Source organism: Mesoplodon densirostris, chromosome 7 (assembly GCF_025265405.1).
Source record: "Mesoplodon densirostris isolate mMesDen1 chromosome 7, mMesDen1 primary haplotype, whole genome shotgun sequence".
NCBI lineage: Eukaryota > Metazoa > Chordata > Mammalia > Artiodactyla > Ziphiidae > Mesoplodon > Mesoplodon densirostris.
Window position 1 is genome coordinate 111,268,771 of NC_082667.1, and position 17,940 is coordinate 111,286,710.

Here is a 17,940-nt window from a genome sequence, read left to right on the forward strand (position 1 = left end):
TGGAGCCCCAGTCCTAGCACACACCAGCTGTGCAATCTTGGGTGACCACTCTGAACTTCAAGTCTGTCTTCTGTGAAATGAAGAGCTAATGAGTGGTATACACCTCATGGCATCCTTGCAAGGCTCACGTGAGGTAAGAGGAAAAGAGCTTTGGGGAATCACAGAGCATCTTCCTTCTCCCAAATAGTGTCTCAGGCACGGGGTGGCTCCAGAGGCTCCCAAACTCCAAAGCCTGCAAGAAAGGGGTGCTGCAGGGTCAGCCATGGGAAGCTGTGCTGAGGGCCCTATCCAGACAAAGCCAGGTCTCTGCTCAGATGCACCAGAAGTCATGCCCAGCCCAGGTGAGCTAGGGCACTGGCACCTAGCCGGCCACACCCACCATCAGCCACTCTTGCTGCCTCCAGGCTCCTGTCATTTGTGGGAAAGTTCAAGGGCAAGTTGGCTTTTACATTTTGACTCTTCTTGTTGATCTCTGCCAGACCTTTGAGGGGAGGAGGGGAAGGAGAGGAGACAGCTGACATGCACACAGTGGTGAGCACTCATCCCAAGCACCGCCAGGGTCCTTCTACCTCACGGCCTCCTTTTCATCCAAGCCTCCTCCAGCCCTCCCCACTCTTGTTTCCTGATCATAAGCACAGGCTGATTCATGCAGGTTGCAGAAAATAGGATAAACCAGGGCTGCTTTGTATGGTTACAAGTTTAAAGGCTTTGGGGTTTTCTGGATCTGGCCTTGGAGCATCTAGAAATATCTGAATACCTGGATGATTCCCACCTCTCTCTTCCTCTTGTCACCCCGATGTGTACCGACCCCAAGACCAGAGCCTCCCAATCCTTTGTGCACCGTTGGGAGGAAATTGCTCTGCTGACCTCCCCCAATCCATTCCCATCCCATCTACTTCCTATAAATCCCAGCAGACAGCTTGGGGCACAAAAGTAGAGAACGTATCCTTCCCAGTTTTGAACAGACTATGTTATACTTTTCACCATTCTCTGCTGAGACCCTGAATCGGACTGTGAGCTTCCCCTGCCCAGGTGCACAGTTGCTCATCTATCTCCGCATCTCCCCACCCAGGTCAATACCTGGCACAGGTAGATGCTGAAGTGAGCCGTGGGGACAGGGGCGTGGCTGATTCAGCTCCATCCTGCTGGGGCTAACACCGCGTCTAACACAGCAGATGATCAGTACTGCTTGATTAAAGCTGCTGGAATTAGGAGGCACCTCTCTCCTCCCCCTGCGCTGGCTGAGCCTTAAACACAGGCTTCAGAACCCTCAGAAGATCATGCAAATCAGCGCTGAGTCCCAGAGATCCATTGCCTGGGTGACAGCCTGAGATGGAGGTTTTACCCAGGTGTGAGCTCTCTCAACAGCCCAGAAAGGGGGTAAAAGTGAGAACCCTCTCTCACCGCAGCACAGATAGACTGGGTGAAAAAAAAAAACCTGTCAGCTCCACCCTACCTGTGCCTGCCCTTACCATCTGAGCCCATGCAGGAAGTAGGGGAAACTACCAAAGCCAGCCAAGTCATCTGTGGTTTCACTTCTACAGTGAATCAGTTCCCTGTACAGGGGCCCAATGGTGCAACCTTGGGTTTAAATATTAGTGAACGAGGGGCACCGGCGGGAAGCAGGGTATGAAGTCCCACTTGCCGGTGGTTCAGCCGTGCCAGGTGTTCTTCAGCACAATCCTGAGCCTTGGTGGATGGAACAGTTTACCTGCCTTACCGGGATGGGTCGAGGATGACACAGGTGAAAGCATTTGGCCAACGGGCAAAGCCTCCACACCTGTGCATGACTTGAAGCATTAACAGGAGTTGTGGTCAGATTCAAGGCACCCCTTGGAAAAATTTTGGGGGTACTATATGCATAGACTCAATGTGAAAAGTCATCCACTCACCTCGCCTCCCCCCAGCAAAGCAGTTCTGCCTCTCTTCCTCCAGAGGAGACTCCAGACTCTGGTTTCCTGAATCCAGCCTTGACTAGCTGCTCAGGGGTCCAGGGCTCCCCAGAAGGGAGAAAGGAGGGAGAGAGCGGAAGCAGTTTGCTGCCAGGTTTCTCCACAAAGCTAATAAGCTTAGGTGTCAGGCCCCTTACCTGCACAGACCCTTCCAAGCCCCTCTATCTAATCTGGTACTTATTTCTATATTCTTGTTTTAACAAAGCCTCCAAAACTGTTTAAACTTCAGGCCCCCACAAAACCTGGGGCTGCTCTGGCTCCCCAGTAGGACTCTTCTCTCCTCAAAGATAAGCTCCCATCTCTCCCCGCTTGACAGCCAACGCCCTCCACGAGCCAGCTTCCTCCCCCTGGATGTCCACCTGTCTAGCCAACTCGGACAGGCCTCCATGACTTGGCTCAGGACATCCCCCAGCCAGGACTGCCTTTTCCCTAACTTTTCAGCCTGTTGCACTACTGCTCAGACCCACAGCAAATACTACCAATGGTAGGAAGCCTTCCGCCAAGTCCCAAACAAAATCAACCCTCCTTCCTGGGTGCCCCTACTGCACTCAGCACGCCCCTCTGTCACAGCACAGATCCGTTCCGGGGAAACTTCAGCTTTGAGAGTCCGCCTCCCTGCCCAGACTGTGTGCTCCTCCAGGGTCCAGGCGAGCTTATCTGATTTGTGTCCCCAGAGCCCACCAGCTCAGAGCTGGCCCCTCCCAGGTGCTGGGCAAATGTTTCTTGAATAAATGAATCAATGAATAACGCTAGTGCTGGGGACAGTGACAGAGTGATGTTAAAAGGTCAAGTTCAGTCCTAGATCCCAGCTGCAGTCATTGGTCTCACCCTCTGGCCAACCCTCCTGATACCTTATTCCGCTCCTCCAGGAAGCTGAGCCCTGAGAAAACATTCCTGGAGCCTGCGCGCCCCCTCGTGGCTGAGTGGCCACCAGCACCTTCCCCAAGAACTAGAGGCGGCAGGCGGGGCCCAATCCTTGGACAACCTGCACAGATGCTTGACACCCCCCACCCGCAAGAGCAATGTGTTCACCAGGGTCTTATTCACGCGGAGGCTCAAGTCCTACAATGTCTGTAATTCCTTGGCCTGTAAGGGGCTATGAGGACTCATCTCACCCGGGGTTCCAGAGACCCCACCCTGGACCCAGTTGCCCTGAGCAATGGTGATCTCCACATCTGTCCAGGAGGTCTCAGAGAAGAAAAGGGGAGGCCGTCCTGCTTCCTGTGTCTCTGGTCTGACACTCTTTTTTTTTTTTTTTTTTCTTTTTGCGGTATGCGGGCCTCTCACTGTTGTGGCCTCTCCCGTTGCGGAGCACAGGCTCCGGATGCGCAGGCCCAGCGGCCATGGCTCACGGGCCCAGCCGCTCTGCGGCATATGGGATCCTCCCAGACCGGGGCACGAACCCGTATCCCCTGCATCGGCAGGCGGACTCTTAACCACTGCGCCACCAGGGAGGCCCTGGTCTGACACTCTTGCCTGTGGCTTCCAAGGGCCTCCAAGACACCTGGGATGCGTGCCAGAGCCAGGATGAGCGGTGAGACCCAGTCCCACGGCAAGACTAGGCATAGCAAAGTCATGCCCTACTTCCTGGCTTCTGAAGGAGCTCACCAGCTACTCCACTCCAACGGCCTTCCTCACTCTGGACCACACAGTCCTGCCACCACCCCCAGCCCTGCCACCTGGAATCAGGGACAGCAAACCACTGTGCTTTGTTCAGCTGTGCAGTGTTGCATTCATACTTGAATGGGATGCCTTTTGACGGAGCATGCCTTCTGCTGGTGTCCATTTACTACACCTAACCTACCAAACATAGCTTAGCCTAGCCTACTTTAAACGTGCTCAGAACACTTTCATTAGCTTACAGTTGGGCAGAATCATCTAACACAAAGCCTAGTTTAAAATAAAGTGTTGAATATCTCATGTAATATATCGAATACTGTACTGAATGTGGAAAACACACTGGTTGTCTGGGTACAGAAAGGTGGTGAGTGTACCGGTTGTTTACCCTCAGGATCACGTGGCTGAGTGGGAGCTACTGCCGCCCAGCATCACAAGAGAGTATAGTCGTACAGCCCATCGTTAGCCAGGAAAAGATCAAAATTCACAATTCGAAGTTTCTGTTGAATGAGTATCATTTTTGCACGATCATAAAGTTGAAACATCATGAAGTCGAACCATTGTAAGTCGGGGACCATCTGTCGTCATTCCTCCCAGTGTCTCTTAGCTCCTGAAAGATCTGAGTTAGATACTCCTCCTCTATACAGTTCATTCACAGCCTCCTTTTCACACCATTTCCTGTCTGCCTACAAAATACTACTTAACAATTGCCTCTTCTAGGAAGCCCTCTGATTATTTATTCAATAATCATGTACCACTGTTTTGACAAACAGTCTGAGCATATGGGAATAAGAGATACAGCCCTAGCGTCCGGAGCCCGTGCTCCGCAACGGAAGAGGCCACAACAGTGAGAGGCCCGCGTACCGCAAAAAAAAAAAAAAAAAAAAAAAAAAAGAGATACAGGCCTAAACCTCTGGTGGGGAAGACAGAGGAGTTGAAGTATTACTAGTGATTATTCCAGGGAGTAAGTGCTTTGGGAGGTGAGCATGGGGGCTCTGAGAGCACTGGGGCCCAGCACAGAGCCCTGATTTTGGGTGGTGTCCAAGACACGTTCCTGGACGAGGTGCCATCTGCACTTTCTTTGTAAAGAAAGCCCTAGTAGTCAGGGGCCAAGCAGGGGACGTGATGAAGGAAGAAGATGCTCTAAGCTGAGGGCTGAGAGGCAGGAGGGACCGTAGGGCACTCAGGGTTCAGTGTAGCTAGTCAGAGGCTTTGAGTGTCAAGTGGTGACCAAGAGCAGGTCGTGGGGGCCTTGCTGCTCCATCAAGGAGGGGCATGATGATACTGGCTCCTCAGGAGGGTCACTGCAGCCACCATGTGGGGAGGTACTCTCCAAGGAGCCCTTTAGGCAGCCGCGTCATCCCAGAGACAACAGAGCCTGGTTGAGGGCAGGGGCAGTGGGGAGACGGGGAGGTGATACTGAGGAGGGAGGGTCAGCAGCATTTGGTGATCAACTGGGTGTGGTGAAGTAGGAAGAGGAGGCAGCCTGACGGCTCTTAGGATGTTGCTGTAGGCAACGGGGTGGACGGCAGTGGCCACGGAGCAAAATGAGGACATCGGAGGAGGCAATTCTGTTTGGCCCTGTTGGGTTCCAGGTACTCTCAGACCCTCCAGAGCAGATGCCCACTGGGCAATGGAGATAGAGATTTATTGCTTAAGAGAGTCCTCTGGACTAGAAAACTTAATTTGGGAGCTATCAGCACCCAGGTGATAGGTGCAACCTTGGAAGTGGATGAAATCCCCAGGGAGAGAATATAAGCAAGAAAAAGAGTGGGTCACAGAGGGAGCCCTGAGGGATGCAGACACACAAGGCAGAGGAGACAGGGAAGGTCCAGCCAGCAGGAGGGCAATCGAGGGAGGAGACCGTGCAGATCGTCGCACACCGTCGCCAGAGGTCACCACACACAGGTCATCGGGGACCTCGGCAAAAGCAGTTCTGGTGGAACGAGGCGGGCAGGGGCCAGGCCACCGCGGGCAGTGGAGTGAATGCAGGTGGAGAAGGGGGCAGAAGAGAAAGGCCGCACGGCCATGGGAAGTGAAGGTGACAGGAGTTGGCCATTCTCCCCAGGCTGAGCGGTGGGGGGAGGGAAAGCGACCTGGCAGCAGAGCTATGGAGCAGGATGTCGAGTCAGGGGAGATGCATTTGCTGGAAGGGAGTCTCGGACAGAGGTGCGCGCTGTCGAAAGGGAGACGGCGAAGACACAGAAGGAGCTGCTAACTGGTGCTCACTTTCTTCAGGGGGAGAGAGGGGAGCTCAGAAGGCTGCGAGGGCGTGAAGAACATTCGTCCATTTGCAGCTGCAGGGAAAGCGGGAGGGTTTGGATAGAGATGCGTTTGTGGTTGTGCAAGGAGTAAGGAGAGGCAGGAAGATAAGGGTCCCTGTCTGAGGCTCTCTACTTCTCTGGGCTATAGGAAGTCAGGACGTTTGTTGAGAGTACTGGGGGGGGCAGCATGATGGGGAACTTGAGGCGAGCCACCGCGGGGAGAGAGCTGACCATGGACGCGCAGAGAGGTGGCCATGGGGTGGGGAGAGCTCAGCTGGGAGTTGGAGCCAATGCCGTTGCTGTGGTCTCATCTGAGAGCCCGAAGGAGTTTTTTCAGCATCCCAGGTGCAGGAAGGATGCAGGTGGTTGTTGGCTCACTCCAGGGTTGGTGTTTTGCTGGCCAGGTGTGGTGCGCAGGCACACACACTGTCACACTGTACTAGATCAGATTGGCACCAACCTCTCCCCACCTCCTTCCCTGCCAGCAGTCTGAGGGGATGCTATCACTAAGATGATTAGTAATAACACAGGAAAAGGTAATGAGCATTCACCATGGCCAAAGGCTCACACCGGACTTGTACTTGCCCCCAGGCACAGAGTCCTGCAGCATCTGCATCTCAAAGGCAAGGCCTACAGTAGGTCAGGGTGGAAGCCATATGCATGGTAACCAATGGCCCAATGGAAGGGGTCCACCTGTGGAACGTGAGTCAAATATGTATCAGATCCAAAATCACCCCTATTTTCCTTTTCCCGAGTAATTCCCACAATACCTGCTTTGTGGTACAATTTTTGTGGAATTAAACCTGAATGGCTTAAAAATAAATCATTACATTTCCATCTTCAGTTGATCTAAGCCTTTAATTTGATACCTGGCCACAAGAGTAGGGTAACCACAGGCAGGGGATTAAACTCTATTGACCCTGTGACCTAGCTGGGAGTTGGTCCTCCCGAATTAGAACGTGTTTCATAATTGTTTAAAAAAAAAAACTCAGGCACCCACTCCCTAGGCCAGCCACCCTGTTACAGGGGCTGTTATGTTGGAGGCCAGGAAGGCAAGGTCCCTGAAGCAGAGGGGCCCCCTCCTGGGCTCGTTTTGGCTGCTAAGTCCCCCTGCAGCCCTTGGGTGGTCTGCTGTCCCCCCTTCCTGGGTCTACCCCTCCTTCCTTTGAGGTTTCTCTCCTCCCCGCCCAGTCTCAGGTTCAGTATTCACCCCAGAGCCAGGCTTGTGGGGAAGGGACCAGAGTGGGAAATAGACCCAAGGAGGGGGTCCTGGGCAGGTGGGGCAGATGTGGGCAGGGGTCCAGCAGGCAGCCATGGCCTGGGTACAAGGAGGGATGATGGACCTCAGGATGGCATGCCCAACAGGTAGGTGAGAGGCAAGTGCCAGGGATCAGGTTAGCCTAAGGGCAGAATCCTGGAACAAGGGCTTGGAATAGGGACCAAACCAGAAACCCACTTGTAAGAACAGGAGAAAATTCAGAAACAAGTAGGGGAGTCGAGAGCTGGTAGAGCCCCCGACTGGGTCCACCCATCACTCGAAGTCTGGGTTACTGAGTGTGTCCTGCCTCCAGGCCAGACTTCTCTGGAATTAGACCATGACCTCAACTTTGAGGAAATGGGGGGGAGGCGTCCTGCTGAGAAGGCGGTATCAGGTTCAGAGCATCTCCCCCACTTTCCTGTCCCTAAAATAGAGCAGTGTGCTTCTGAAGTTTTTCTGGTAACTAAAGGGAACCAGGAGAGAGGTCAAGATAGGACAAATAGGGCAAGTCACAAGTTGAGCAGAAATGTCATCAGAGCCCCTGGCATAGCTGGGGTGAGGCCCCTCTCCTGGCCCAGGCCTCCACCTGCCCCTCTCACAAGGCAGGATCCTTATCTAGAGAGGTGGGGCCCTCGCAGCTCTTCCACAACAATGTCTGTCCCAGCTTGGTGGTTCTGGGCTCAGCCTCTGCCCAGTTCACGGGGTGGGGCACTGAAACCTCTGGGAGACCCCAGCCATCCTGTAAAGGTGTGAGAGCCTGAGAGGACTCTGGGACTCTTTCAAAGTAAATGTCATCCCATCACACAGAAATGATGTGAGGAGTGGGGAGGTGAGGACGCGAAGGTGAAGCCCTATCACCTGTGAAGCCTGGGACACGTGCACGGGGGGCCTCGGTCTGGGGAGGGGAGTGATGTTTTCTATCAAATGTGCTAGAGGAAGGGAAACACCCCCAGCGTGGAATACTCAGACCCATTGGGGTCCAGGCTCAGCCACTTACTAAGGGATCACCTTCCTGGTTTGAAACAATGAGCAGCCTTATAAGGCCCACCTCCTGGGTGCCTTAAGGTGTAAATGAGAAAACGTGTAAAAGAAAGTTTGCCAGCCGTTGTTAAAAATACAAAAACATGTCCTGGGAGCTCCATTGCCAAGAAGAGCACCCTGAGGCTTTGGAGTGCACTGGGGCCCTCAGGATCCCCTGGCCTCGGTGGGCCCTGTGGATGTGACTGTCTCCACTCCTTTGCTGCTTCCTCTGGAAAACATTCTGGGCTCCCCCCCAACCCCGTCTCTGCTTCACTCTGGGCCCAGAAGAAGCCTTGGAGCATCGTTAGGAGTGCCCAGATCTGGGGCACAGGGCGAGGTTCTCAACCCCTTGTGGGTAAGCTCAAATAGACATTTTCTCCAAAGAAGATATACAGACTGCCAACAAACACATAAAAGAATGCTCAACATCATTAATCATTAGAGAAACGCAAATCAAAACTACAATGAGATATCATCTCACACCGGTCAGAATGGCCATCATCAAAAAACCTAGAAACAGTAAATGCTGGAGAGGGTGTGGAGAAAAGGGAACACTCTTGCACTGCTGGTGGGAATGTGAATTGGTACAGCCACTATGGAGAACAGTATGGAGGTTCCTTAGAAAACTACAAATAGAACTACCATACGACCCAACAATCCCATTACTGGGCATATACCCTGAGAAAACCATAATTCAAAAAGAGTCATGTACCATAATGTTCATTGCAGCTCTATTTACAATAGCCAGGAGATGGAAACAACCTAAGTGTCCATCATCGGGTGAATGGATAAAGAAGATGTGGCACATATATACAATGGAATATTACTCAGCCATAAAAAGAAAAGAAATTGAGCTATTTGTAATGAGGTGGATGGACCCAGAGTCTGTCATACAGAGTGAAGTAAGTCAGAAAGAGAAAGACAAATACCGTACGCTAACACATATATATGGAATTTAAGAAAAAAAATGTCACGAAGAACCTAGGGGTAAGACAGGAATAAAGACACAGACCTACTAGAAAATGGACTTGAGGATATGGGGAGGGGGAAGGGTAAGCTGTGACAAAGCGAGAGAGTGGCATGGACTTATATACACTACCAAATGTAAAATAGATAGCTAGTGGGAAGCAGCCGCATAGCACAGGGAGATCAGCTCGGGGCTTCGTGACCACCTAGAGGGGTGGGATAGGGAGGGTGGGAGGGAGGGAGACGCAAGAGGGAAGAGATATGGGAACAAATGTATATGTACATTATGTATAGCTGATTCACTTTGTTATAAAGCAGAAACTAGCACACCATTGTAAAGCAATTATACTTAATAAAGATATATTTAAAAAAAAAATAGAACTGCGGTCCCACCCGGAGCAGCTGGGCCCTGCTGGGGATCACGACCTCCCACCCCTCCTGTTGATGGGGAAGATGACAGGAGAATACTTGCTGAGCCAAACCAAGCTGAGAACCTGCAGGCGGTGGGTCGAGAAGAATTTGGTTAGCATTTTATCTCCTCACCCTGAGCTCTGGAGCCTGTCGGGAGAGGTGGAGGCTGCACCATCCTGGCAGACAAACCTGCACCCACCTGTGTGGGACAAGAAGGAGGGGCCGGCTGGGAGGCAGCCAGGGCCCCCAGCCACTGAGCCAGTTCCCACGCTCCAGGGGCTCTCCTAAATCTCATCCACACTCATGCCTCTTCCCTGGGAAGCCTGCCTGGAGCCTCCACCCAGAGCCCAGACAACTCATCTCACTTCTGCCCTGGTCATCAGGGATGCAAAGGGAGGCTGAGGGCTTCCTCCACCAGTGGGAGTTCCAGCCTTTTCCATTCCTGAGTGTAAACACTCTGGCTCACCACCTCCAGCCGCAACAGCCCTCTTGCGGCGAATTCCTAGCGCTGATGAAGGAGCTGGGAAATACTCTAATAAGATCTTCTGGCTTTGGAAGGCCCGAGTCAGCCTTTTGCTGCAGCTCTGTTCTGCTGTCCTTGGCTGGCAGAGGAGGGTAGATGGGGGCGCAGGCAGCCCTGGGAAGCATTCGTGGTGGAAACCCAGAGGTGGCTGCCTTGCTCCCCTGAGAGACTGTCCTTGGCCTCCTTTCCCTTCCAAGTGTAGGATCCTGTGCACCTTTGGGTCCCAGGTGGGGAGAAAGCAGCTGCCACTGGTTGGCTGGAGCCCCCTACAGAACTGGAGTCTAGAGGGATTCCTCTTGTCTTTGCCCTTAGCGATCCCCTTCCCCTGTCTCTTCCTCTGGTTACCTGCCAGCTCCAGGCCCCCTGGAATGTGGCTCCAAACTGGCTCGCAGATCTCTTTTCAGCCCTGAGGACAGACACACAACCTCCCAGGCAGACATCCTCGCTGGCCTCCCTTTAATTTTCCCTTATCGATCCAAGAGGAAGCAACAGAGGAAGCAATTCCATGCTACTCCTCCAGCTCTGTGTCCTCCCAACACAGCGGTTCTGGATGAAAGTTTGGGGGACTCCGATGGGGCCAGCAGAGCCTCCCAGAGGCACCACTTCTGCTGAGTCACTCGTTCTAATATCTGCTTGTCCAGAGATGGGACTGCTTGCATCACCATCGCAGTGACAGACTCACCCTGCCCCCATTCAGTGAGGATGACTAAGGGGCTGAAGAGGGCCTGAGCTCTGCGTCCGCATCACCCTCATCCCCAGCTCCTCCAAGAAGGGAGAGGTCAAGAGACCAGACTTTGGTCTCTGGGAGCCCGCTGCAAACCTCAGATCTGGGCCTGATTTCCCACCTGTAAAATGTTGGAGATAATGCCCACCTCACACGATTATTGTCAGCATAGGATGACACAGTCACATGAAGCCTTCAGCAGAGCCTGATAAGTGCTCACTCACTAAGTGACATTTCTTGCTACTATTATACCAATGAATGATTTTTTTTTAAATTAGCAAATTATTCCAGGGACTAGTGTGGTGAGATCCCACATCTTGGGTTATCTTCCTCCTGGCATCAATGTCCCAGGGAAGCTGAATCAGTAACTATTAGATGAACACAGAATCAGATCAAGGGAAGTGGGAGAGTGTGGGGAATTTCACTGCGCTCTGGGGAGGGCCCACAAACACCAGCAGCCTCCACAGAGGCTAAGAGGTAAGCAGAACCTGCTAGTGCCCACCACTCCCAGGCCCCATCCGCTGACCTGGGCTGGTTTGTACACTGGGATCCCCCTTTTGTGGATGCTTTCTTTCTTTAGACGTATGAGTGTCACTGACCAAGCCAGAGTCACCTCTGTTCCCTGGGCCTCCAAGATGGCGTTTCTCTTCCCATTATGAGTTGACTTCACAGTAGCAGCCCTCACCGTTCAGGGACTTCCCGCCTTCACAGCCCACAGCCTGGCTGTTGGTGTACAAGTAACAATGCCGGTCACCTCGCACGGGGTGTGACTGTCACCAAGCGCTCCCAACCCACGCACTACCTGGGTCCAAGTTCATTACAACTCAGTCTCCCCCTCTGAACAATTCCATCACATAGACTTCTAATTCTGTTCCATCACAAAGAAAAGCCAAAGTCCGGGGAACCACCCAGAGCTAAAGCATCAAAGCAGGCATCTTCTTCAGTTCACAGGGGCCAGGACCCCAGGTCAGCCTGGCTCCTCTCCAGACCCTGCTGGAGGGCCCCTTCCCAGCAGAAGCAAGGGTGACAGCGGCCTCTGACCTCTTCCCGTAGCCCAGCTGGGTGTCAGGAATGGAAACAGGACGTTCACTGGGGCTCTGACTCTTGATTTTGTGATTGAGAACCAGGCAGATAGGGAGGGAAGAAAGGAAGGTGGAGGGCAAGGGCTTCATCCGAGCAGGCCTCTCTTCATCCCTCCCTCCACATGCCCTCTCTCTCCTCCGTGTCTCTGAGTTTCTGCCACTTCTTCAGCCTCCATCTGTTTCCCTGTCCATCTCCCTCAGTTTCTGTCTTCCCTCTGTCTTAATTCCACTTTTCTTTCTGTTGTTCTAGTCGGTGTTTTTCTAAGTATCTTTCTGCTCTCCTTCCTGATTTCTGTCTCTCCTGTCTCTCTCTCATCTCCATCTTTCTGTTTTTATTTCTAAATCTACTCTACTCTTAATTACTCAGTCTTTTTGCCTATCTATATTTCTCTTCTTTTCCCTTCCAAAGAAAAATACCGAAGTGGGAGATAAGATAGCCACCAACTTTCCACTGACCACACACCCACCCCACCCCCATATACACAGACCCCAAGGTCCTGCCAGAGGTTCAAAGTGGTGGTTCCGGGGGCTCATCCTCAGAGTCATCACTGATACAACTGGTAACCTTCTCCACGCCGAGCCCTAGGCAGAATCTTGGTCAAGTACACTGAACTGGGGCAGCCCAGATATCCCAACTGACCAGACCAGGACAGAATGAAATACATCTATTCTAAGGCATGACCTGCAGTGGAGCCCTTGTCAGTGGTCCCACACCTGTCCTACCTTGGCAGCTGCAGGGTACCCACGCTCCATCCCATCCCATCCAGCTCCTTCCCTGCATTTTACTTTGCTTATCTTAGCACCAGAAGAGGACAGCAAGGACACATCCAGCCTAACCAGCCTTTCTCAATGACTTTGGCCTGGAGTACCGTGGGTAGGAGCCTGGCCACCATCCAAGATGGCTTGGAGGAGGAAGAAGACAAGGGTACCTACACTTTGAGTGGTTCCCAGAAGTGAAATATGGGAGTGGTCTGGGTCTGATCCCTGGGACATGGAGCCAAGGGGCCAGGCTAAAATCAGGAAGACTGGACAGAAGTCACCATTGCTGCCCAACTGACCCATTTCATGTCCTTCAGACACTACCTTCACCATCACTCACTTGGGGCTGTGCCTGGGGAAGGGGTGTCTGCAGCCCCAGACCTCCAGAAGCATGACCAAGTGGGACAGCTCCAGCCAGGTCTCTCACTGGCATGTCTCACTCAACCTGTTCAGATTCAGACTCTTTATCTTTCTCCCCAAACCTACCCCTCCCAACTGTTCACCCCCTTGGTAAATGGTACCACTATTTGCCCAGTCGTTCAGAGAACTGAGACTCTCCCTGCATCGTCACCCTGCCTTGTTCTCCAAACCTACTTAGTCATCAAATCCAACCATACGTAAAATTTCTCTCTGCTCTCCTGGTTTCTTCCTCCCACCTGGACTTCCCCCAACAGCCCCCTACAAGTATCTCTACCCCCATCTCTCCACACTGCTGCCAGGGGGTGGTCTTCCAAAATTAATAAAACAAAGAGCAAAAAGTCATCCCTATTTGAACAACTTCTACTGGCTCCTTAGTGCCTAGAGCTGTGGTCTCCAAGCCTCTTTTTTTTTTTTTGCAGTACTCGGGCCTCTCACTGTTGTGGCCTCTGCTGTTGCGGAGCACAGGCTCCGGACGCACAGGCTTGGCGGCCATGGCTCACAGGCCCAGCCGATCCACGGCATGTGGGATCTTCCCGGACCGGGGCACAAACCCATGTCCCCTGCATCGGCAGGCGGACTCTCAACCACTGCACCACCAGGGAAGCCCCCTCCAAGCCTCTTTGATGTTTGTCGATAACAAAATAATTTTGGCACCCACCTCTAACATATGTATATTTATTTATGTATAAATTATGTTTCCATGTTCTACCATCATTAGCCAATATCTGAAGGACAACCAACCTTTAAAGAAAGAGTATCACTAACACCAGAAAATTTGAATCTATATTTCAAATTATCCTGATAATTTTGAATACTTCTAATCAGCTTCCATTGATATTGATTAGATCAGCTTCCATTGATATTGATTAGATTGTTACAGTTTTTAACTCAACACAGGAAGGTAATGAGGAGCCCATCCAAAAAGTGGGGGAGAGATAAACCCACGCACATATGGTCACCTTATCTTTGATAAAGGAGGCAAGAATATACAATGGAGAAAAGACAGCCTCTTCAATAAGTGGTACTGGGAAAACTGGACAGCTACATGTAAAAGAATGAAATTAGAACACTTCCTAACACCATACACAAAAATAAACTCAAAATGGATTAAAGACCTAAATGTAAGGCCAGACACTATCAAACTCTCAGAGGAAAACATAGGCAGAACACTCTATGACATAAATCACAGCAAGATCCTTTTTGACCCACCTCCTAGAGTAATGGAAATAAAAACAAAAATAAACAAATGGGACCTAATGAAACTTAAAAGCTTTTGCACAGCAAAGGAAACCATAAACAAGATGAAAAGACAACCCTCAAAATGGAGAAAATATCTGCAAATGAAGCAACTGACAAAGGATTAATCTCCAAAATATACAAGCAGCTCATGCAGCTCAATATCAAAAAAACAAACAACCCAATCCAAAAATGGGCAGAAGACCTAAATAGACATTTCTCCAAAGATATACAGATGGCCAACAAACACATGAAAGGATGCTCAACATCACTAATCATCAGAGAAATGCAAACCAAAACCATTATGAGGTATCACCTCACACTGGTCAGAATGGCCATCATCAAAAAATCTACAAACAATAAATGCTGGAGAGGGTGTGGAGAAAAGGGAACTCTCTTGCACTGTTGCTGGGAATGTAAATTGATACAGCCACTATGGAGAACAGTATGGAGGTTCCTTAAAGACCTAAAAATAGAACTACCATATGACCCAGCAATACCATTACTGGGCATATACCCTGAGAAAACCATAATTCAAAAAGACACATGTACCACAATGTTCATTGCAGCACTATTTACAATAGCCAGGACGTGGAAGCAACCTAAGTGTCCATCAACAGAAGAATGGATAAAGATGTGGCACATATATACAATGGAATATTACTCAGGCATAAAAAGAAACGAAACTGAGTTATTTGTAGTGAGATGGATAGAGCTAGAGTCTGTCGTACACAGTGAAGTAAGTCAGAAAGAGAAAAACAAATACCGTATGCGAACACATATATATGGAATCTAAAAAAAAAAAAAAAAAAGGTTCTGAAGAACCTAGGGGCAGGACAGGAATAAAGACACAGACGTAGAGAATGGACTTGAGGACACAGGGAGGGGGAAGGGTAAGCTGGGACGAAGTGAGAGAATGGCATGGACATATATACACTACCAAATGTAAAATAGCTAGTTAATGGGAAGCTGCTGCATAGCACAGGGAGATCAGCTCCATGCTTTGTGACCACCTAGATCACAAAGGTGGAATAGGGAGGGTGGGAGGGAGATGCAAGAGGGAGGGGATATGGGGATATATGTATACGTATAGCTGATTCACTTTGTTATACAGCAGAAACTAACACAACACTGTAAAGCAATTATACTCCAATAAAGATGTTAAAAATTTTTTTTAATTAAAAAAATAAAAATATATAAGAAAAATCATACAGAAAAAAAAAAGAAAAGAGTTGGGAAGCAACAGTCTTGCCAATCCCTTGCCTTCTGCCTGTACTCGGACCACGGCCTTCGCTCCAACCTCCAGTGTCTTTTCAGGAAATTGCTAAGCACCTTGTCCATTGTGTGATGGTCAATTTAGTTAAAACTAGATGAGATCACCCATAAATCCACTTCATGAGCATGTGTGCGTCGCAAAAGGGAATGAAGATGGAAGGACCCCTCTGCCCGTTGTCATGGAACTCCCCATCCCCCACTTCCCTCGGACTCCCTCAGACACATAACATGCGTGACATAGGGGCAAAGTGTGGGGGCCTGGATCAACTCACACAGCAAATATTAGAAAAGCTCAAAGTTTCTTTGTTTTTAGTTTAAAAATACACATAAATATTTGAATATTTTTCAATATTGAAGTTTCAATATTTTTTCCTCCTACCCCAGTGGATCCCCTTGCATAATCCCTGGGTTTAAGAACCCTAGTTTGGGAACTTCTAAGACTAGTACGCGGGCCTGAGTCCAAATTCCTCATTTTGTGCACAGGTCCTGCAAAAGAAGGTGTCTTGTGAGTTTCATCAGGGTCATGTATTATGTATCTTCCCAGCCCCAGCCCAAGGCTGGCATAGACAAGGTGCTCAGTAAATATTTGTGGAACTAAGAGCTTGCTCTGCAAACACACAGCCTCCTCTGTGCCGTGAATGCTCTCCTTCCCTTTGGCCCTTACTCTTCTACCTGACCACGTCCTGCTCATCCTCATAAGCTCAGCTCAAATGCTACCTCCTCTGGGGAGGCTGCCGACCTCCAGCTCAGTTTGCACTCTCAGCACGGACTCCCCGGCAGATCACAGTGCCCTCCCCACCATGTCGGAGAGCTATGGAGGGGCAGGTAAGGTGCCTGATTCACCCATGTGTCCTCAGACTACAGGTGCTCAGTAAATGGCTAAAGAATGAGAGATTCCCACAGAGCCTGGGATGAGGTCTAGGGCCGGAGACTTCCAGGTTCAAGAACTTTGGTTCTGGGTAATGGGAAGGGAGATGAAGGCGATGATGTGAGGGGCATCCGGGACCGTGTCTGCATGTTGACAGAAGGGCTGCTCACTGATGGCCTTTCAAGTGGGAGATGAATCTACTCAAAGGAGAAGAAGCAGGGACCCTGGGGTGAGGAAGTGAGCTTCCGCCACCTGGCAGCGCTGTCCACATCGGGCAACCCCACTGAGGCAGAGTGGCTTCCAGGAGCCAAGCAGCCTCTCCCTAAGCATCACTCTGTGGCCAGAAGCACTCAGTCAAGCCAGAGGCACCAGCATTGTCAATAAATGCTCTTCTGCTGGATTTGGCAAAGCCTGGACACAAACAATCTAAAAGCATCCCCTCTTGCAATAGGGTCAACCCAATGAACCCAACTGTTAATGGCCCACCATAACTCCATCACCCACAGAGAAACCTCAGAGTCATCCCCAATTCCTCCCACAGACAGTCCTCTGGAGTGTCAGAAATGTCTCTAAATCCTGGCAGCCCAGTGTCTGGGCCAATCTTGCAGTCTGGGTCTGCCCACCAAGTACGAGTTGAGTGGTACTGGGTCAGTTACTTCAGTTCCCTCAGCCATAAAAAGGGAACATTTATGAGACTGAGTTTGCAAGGTTATTAGGACAAAATTACTTAACTAACATACAGCGCATAGCATAGGGCACAGCACAGAGGAGAATATTAATAAAGAATATCCCTTCCTTTTCTTCATCCTCTCCATTCCTGTGGCCCAGGCCTTAATGTAGGCCTTCTCCATCTTTACCTGAACTATTGCAATGGCCTCTTACCTGGTCTCCCTTCCCCTCCTCCACACAGCTGCCAGAAGTATCTTTCTCTGTGGCAACAGTTATGTTTTACACTAAATTTACTTAAGCAACATTTGAGCACATTGTGTGCCTGGCACTGTGCTGGTGCTGCAGATATAAAAATAAATGGGCTTGGGGCTTCCCCAGTGGCACAGTGGCTAAGAATCCGCCTGCCAGTGCAGGGGACACAGGTTCGATCCCTGGCCCAGGAAGATCTCACATGCTGTGGAGCAACTAAGCACGTGCACCACAACTACAGAGCTTGCGCTCTACAGCCCACACTCTAGAGCCCACGAGCCACAACTACTGAGCCCGCATGCCGTAACTACTGAAGAAGCCCACACGTCTAGAGCCTGTGCTCCGCAGCAAGAGAAGCCACCGCAATGAGAAGCCCACGCACCGCAATGAAGGGTAGCCCCCACTTGCCAAAACTAGAGAAAGCCCGCGCGCGGCAACAAAGACCCAACACAGCCAAAAATAAATCAATAAATTTATTTAAAAATTAAAAATTAAAATAAGAAAATAAATGAGTTCTCTCCCAGGGAGAGAGAGCTTCCCTGCCTCTCTCCCATAATAAATACTTATGATTTTGTTTATCTAGAAGGTCACCAAGTGGGGACTCAAACTGAACCCATGCTCTTTCTAATTCACCCCTCATCTCCATC

At 50.6% G+C, this 17,940-nt stretch overlaps 1 protein-coding gene across 1 annotated transcript in view; it reads right to left on the reverse strand.

Moving 5' to 3' along the window:
• The window catches only part of SMIM35 (small integral membrane protein 35), a 56,072-nt gene that overhangs the window by 30,547 nt on the left and 7,585 nt on the right, over positions 1–17,940 (reverse strand). Inside the window, exons 2-3 of the mRNA XM_060105266.1 lie at positions 5,453–5,505; positions 3,068–3,127 (exon numbers count right to left, since the gene is read on the reverse strand). Coding sequence (XP_059961249.1) covers positions 3,068–3,127; positions 5,453–5,505 — 113 coding nt within the window. The remainder of the gene's footprint in view (positions 1–3,067; positions 3,128–5,452; positions 5,506–17,940) is intronic.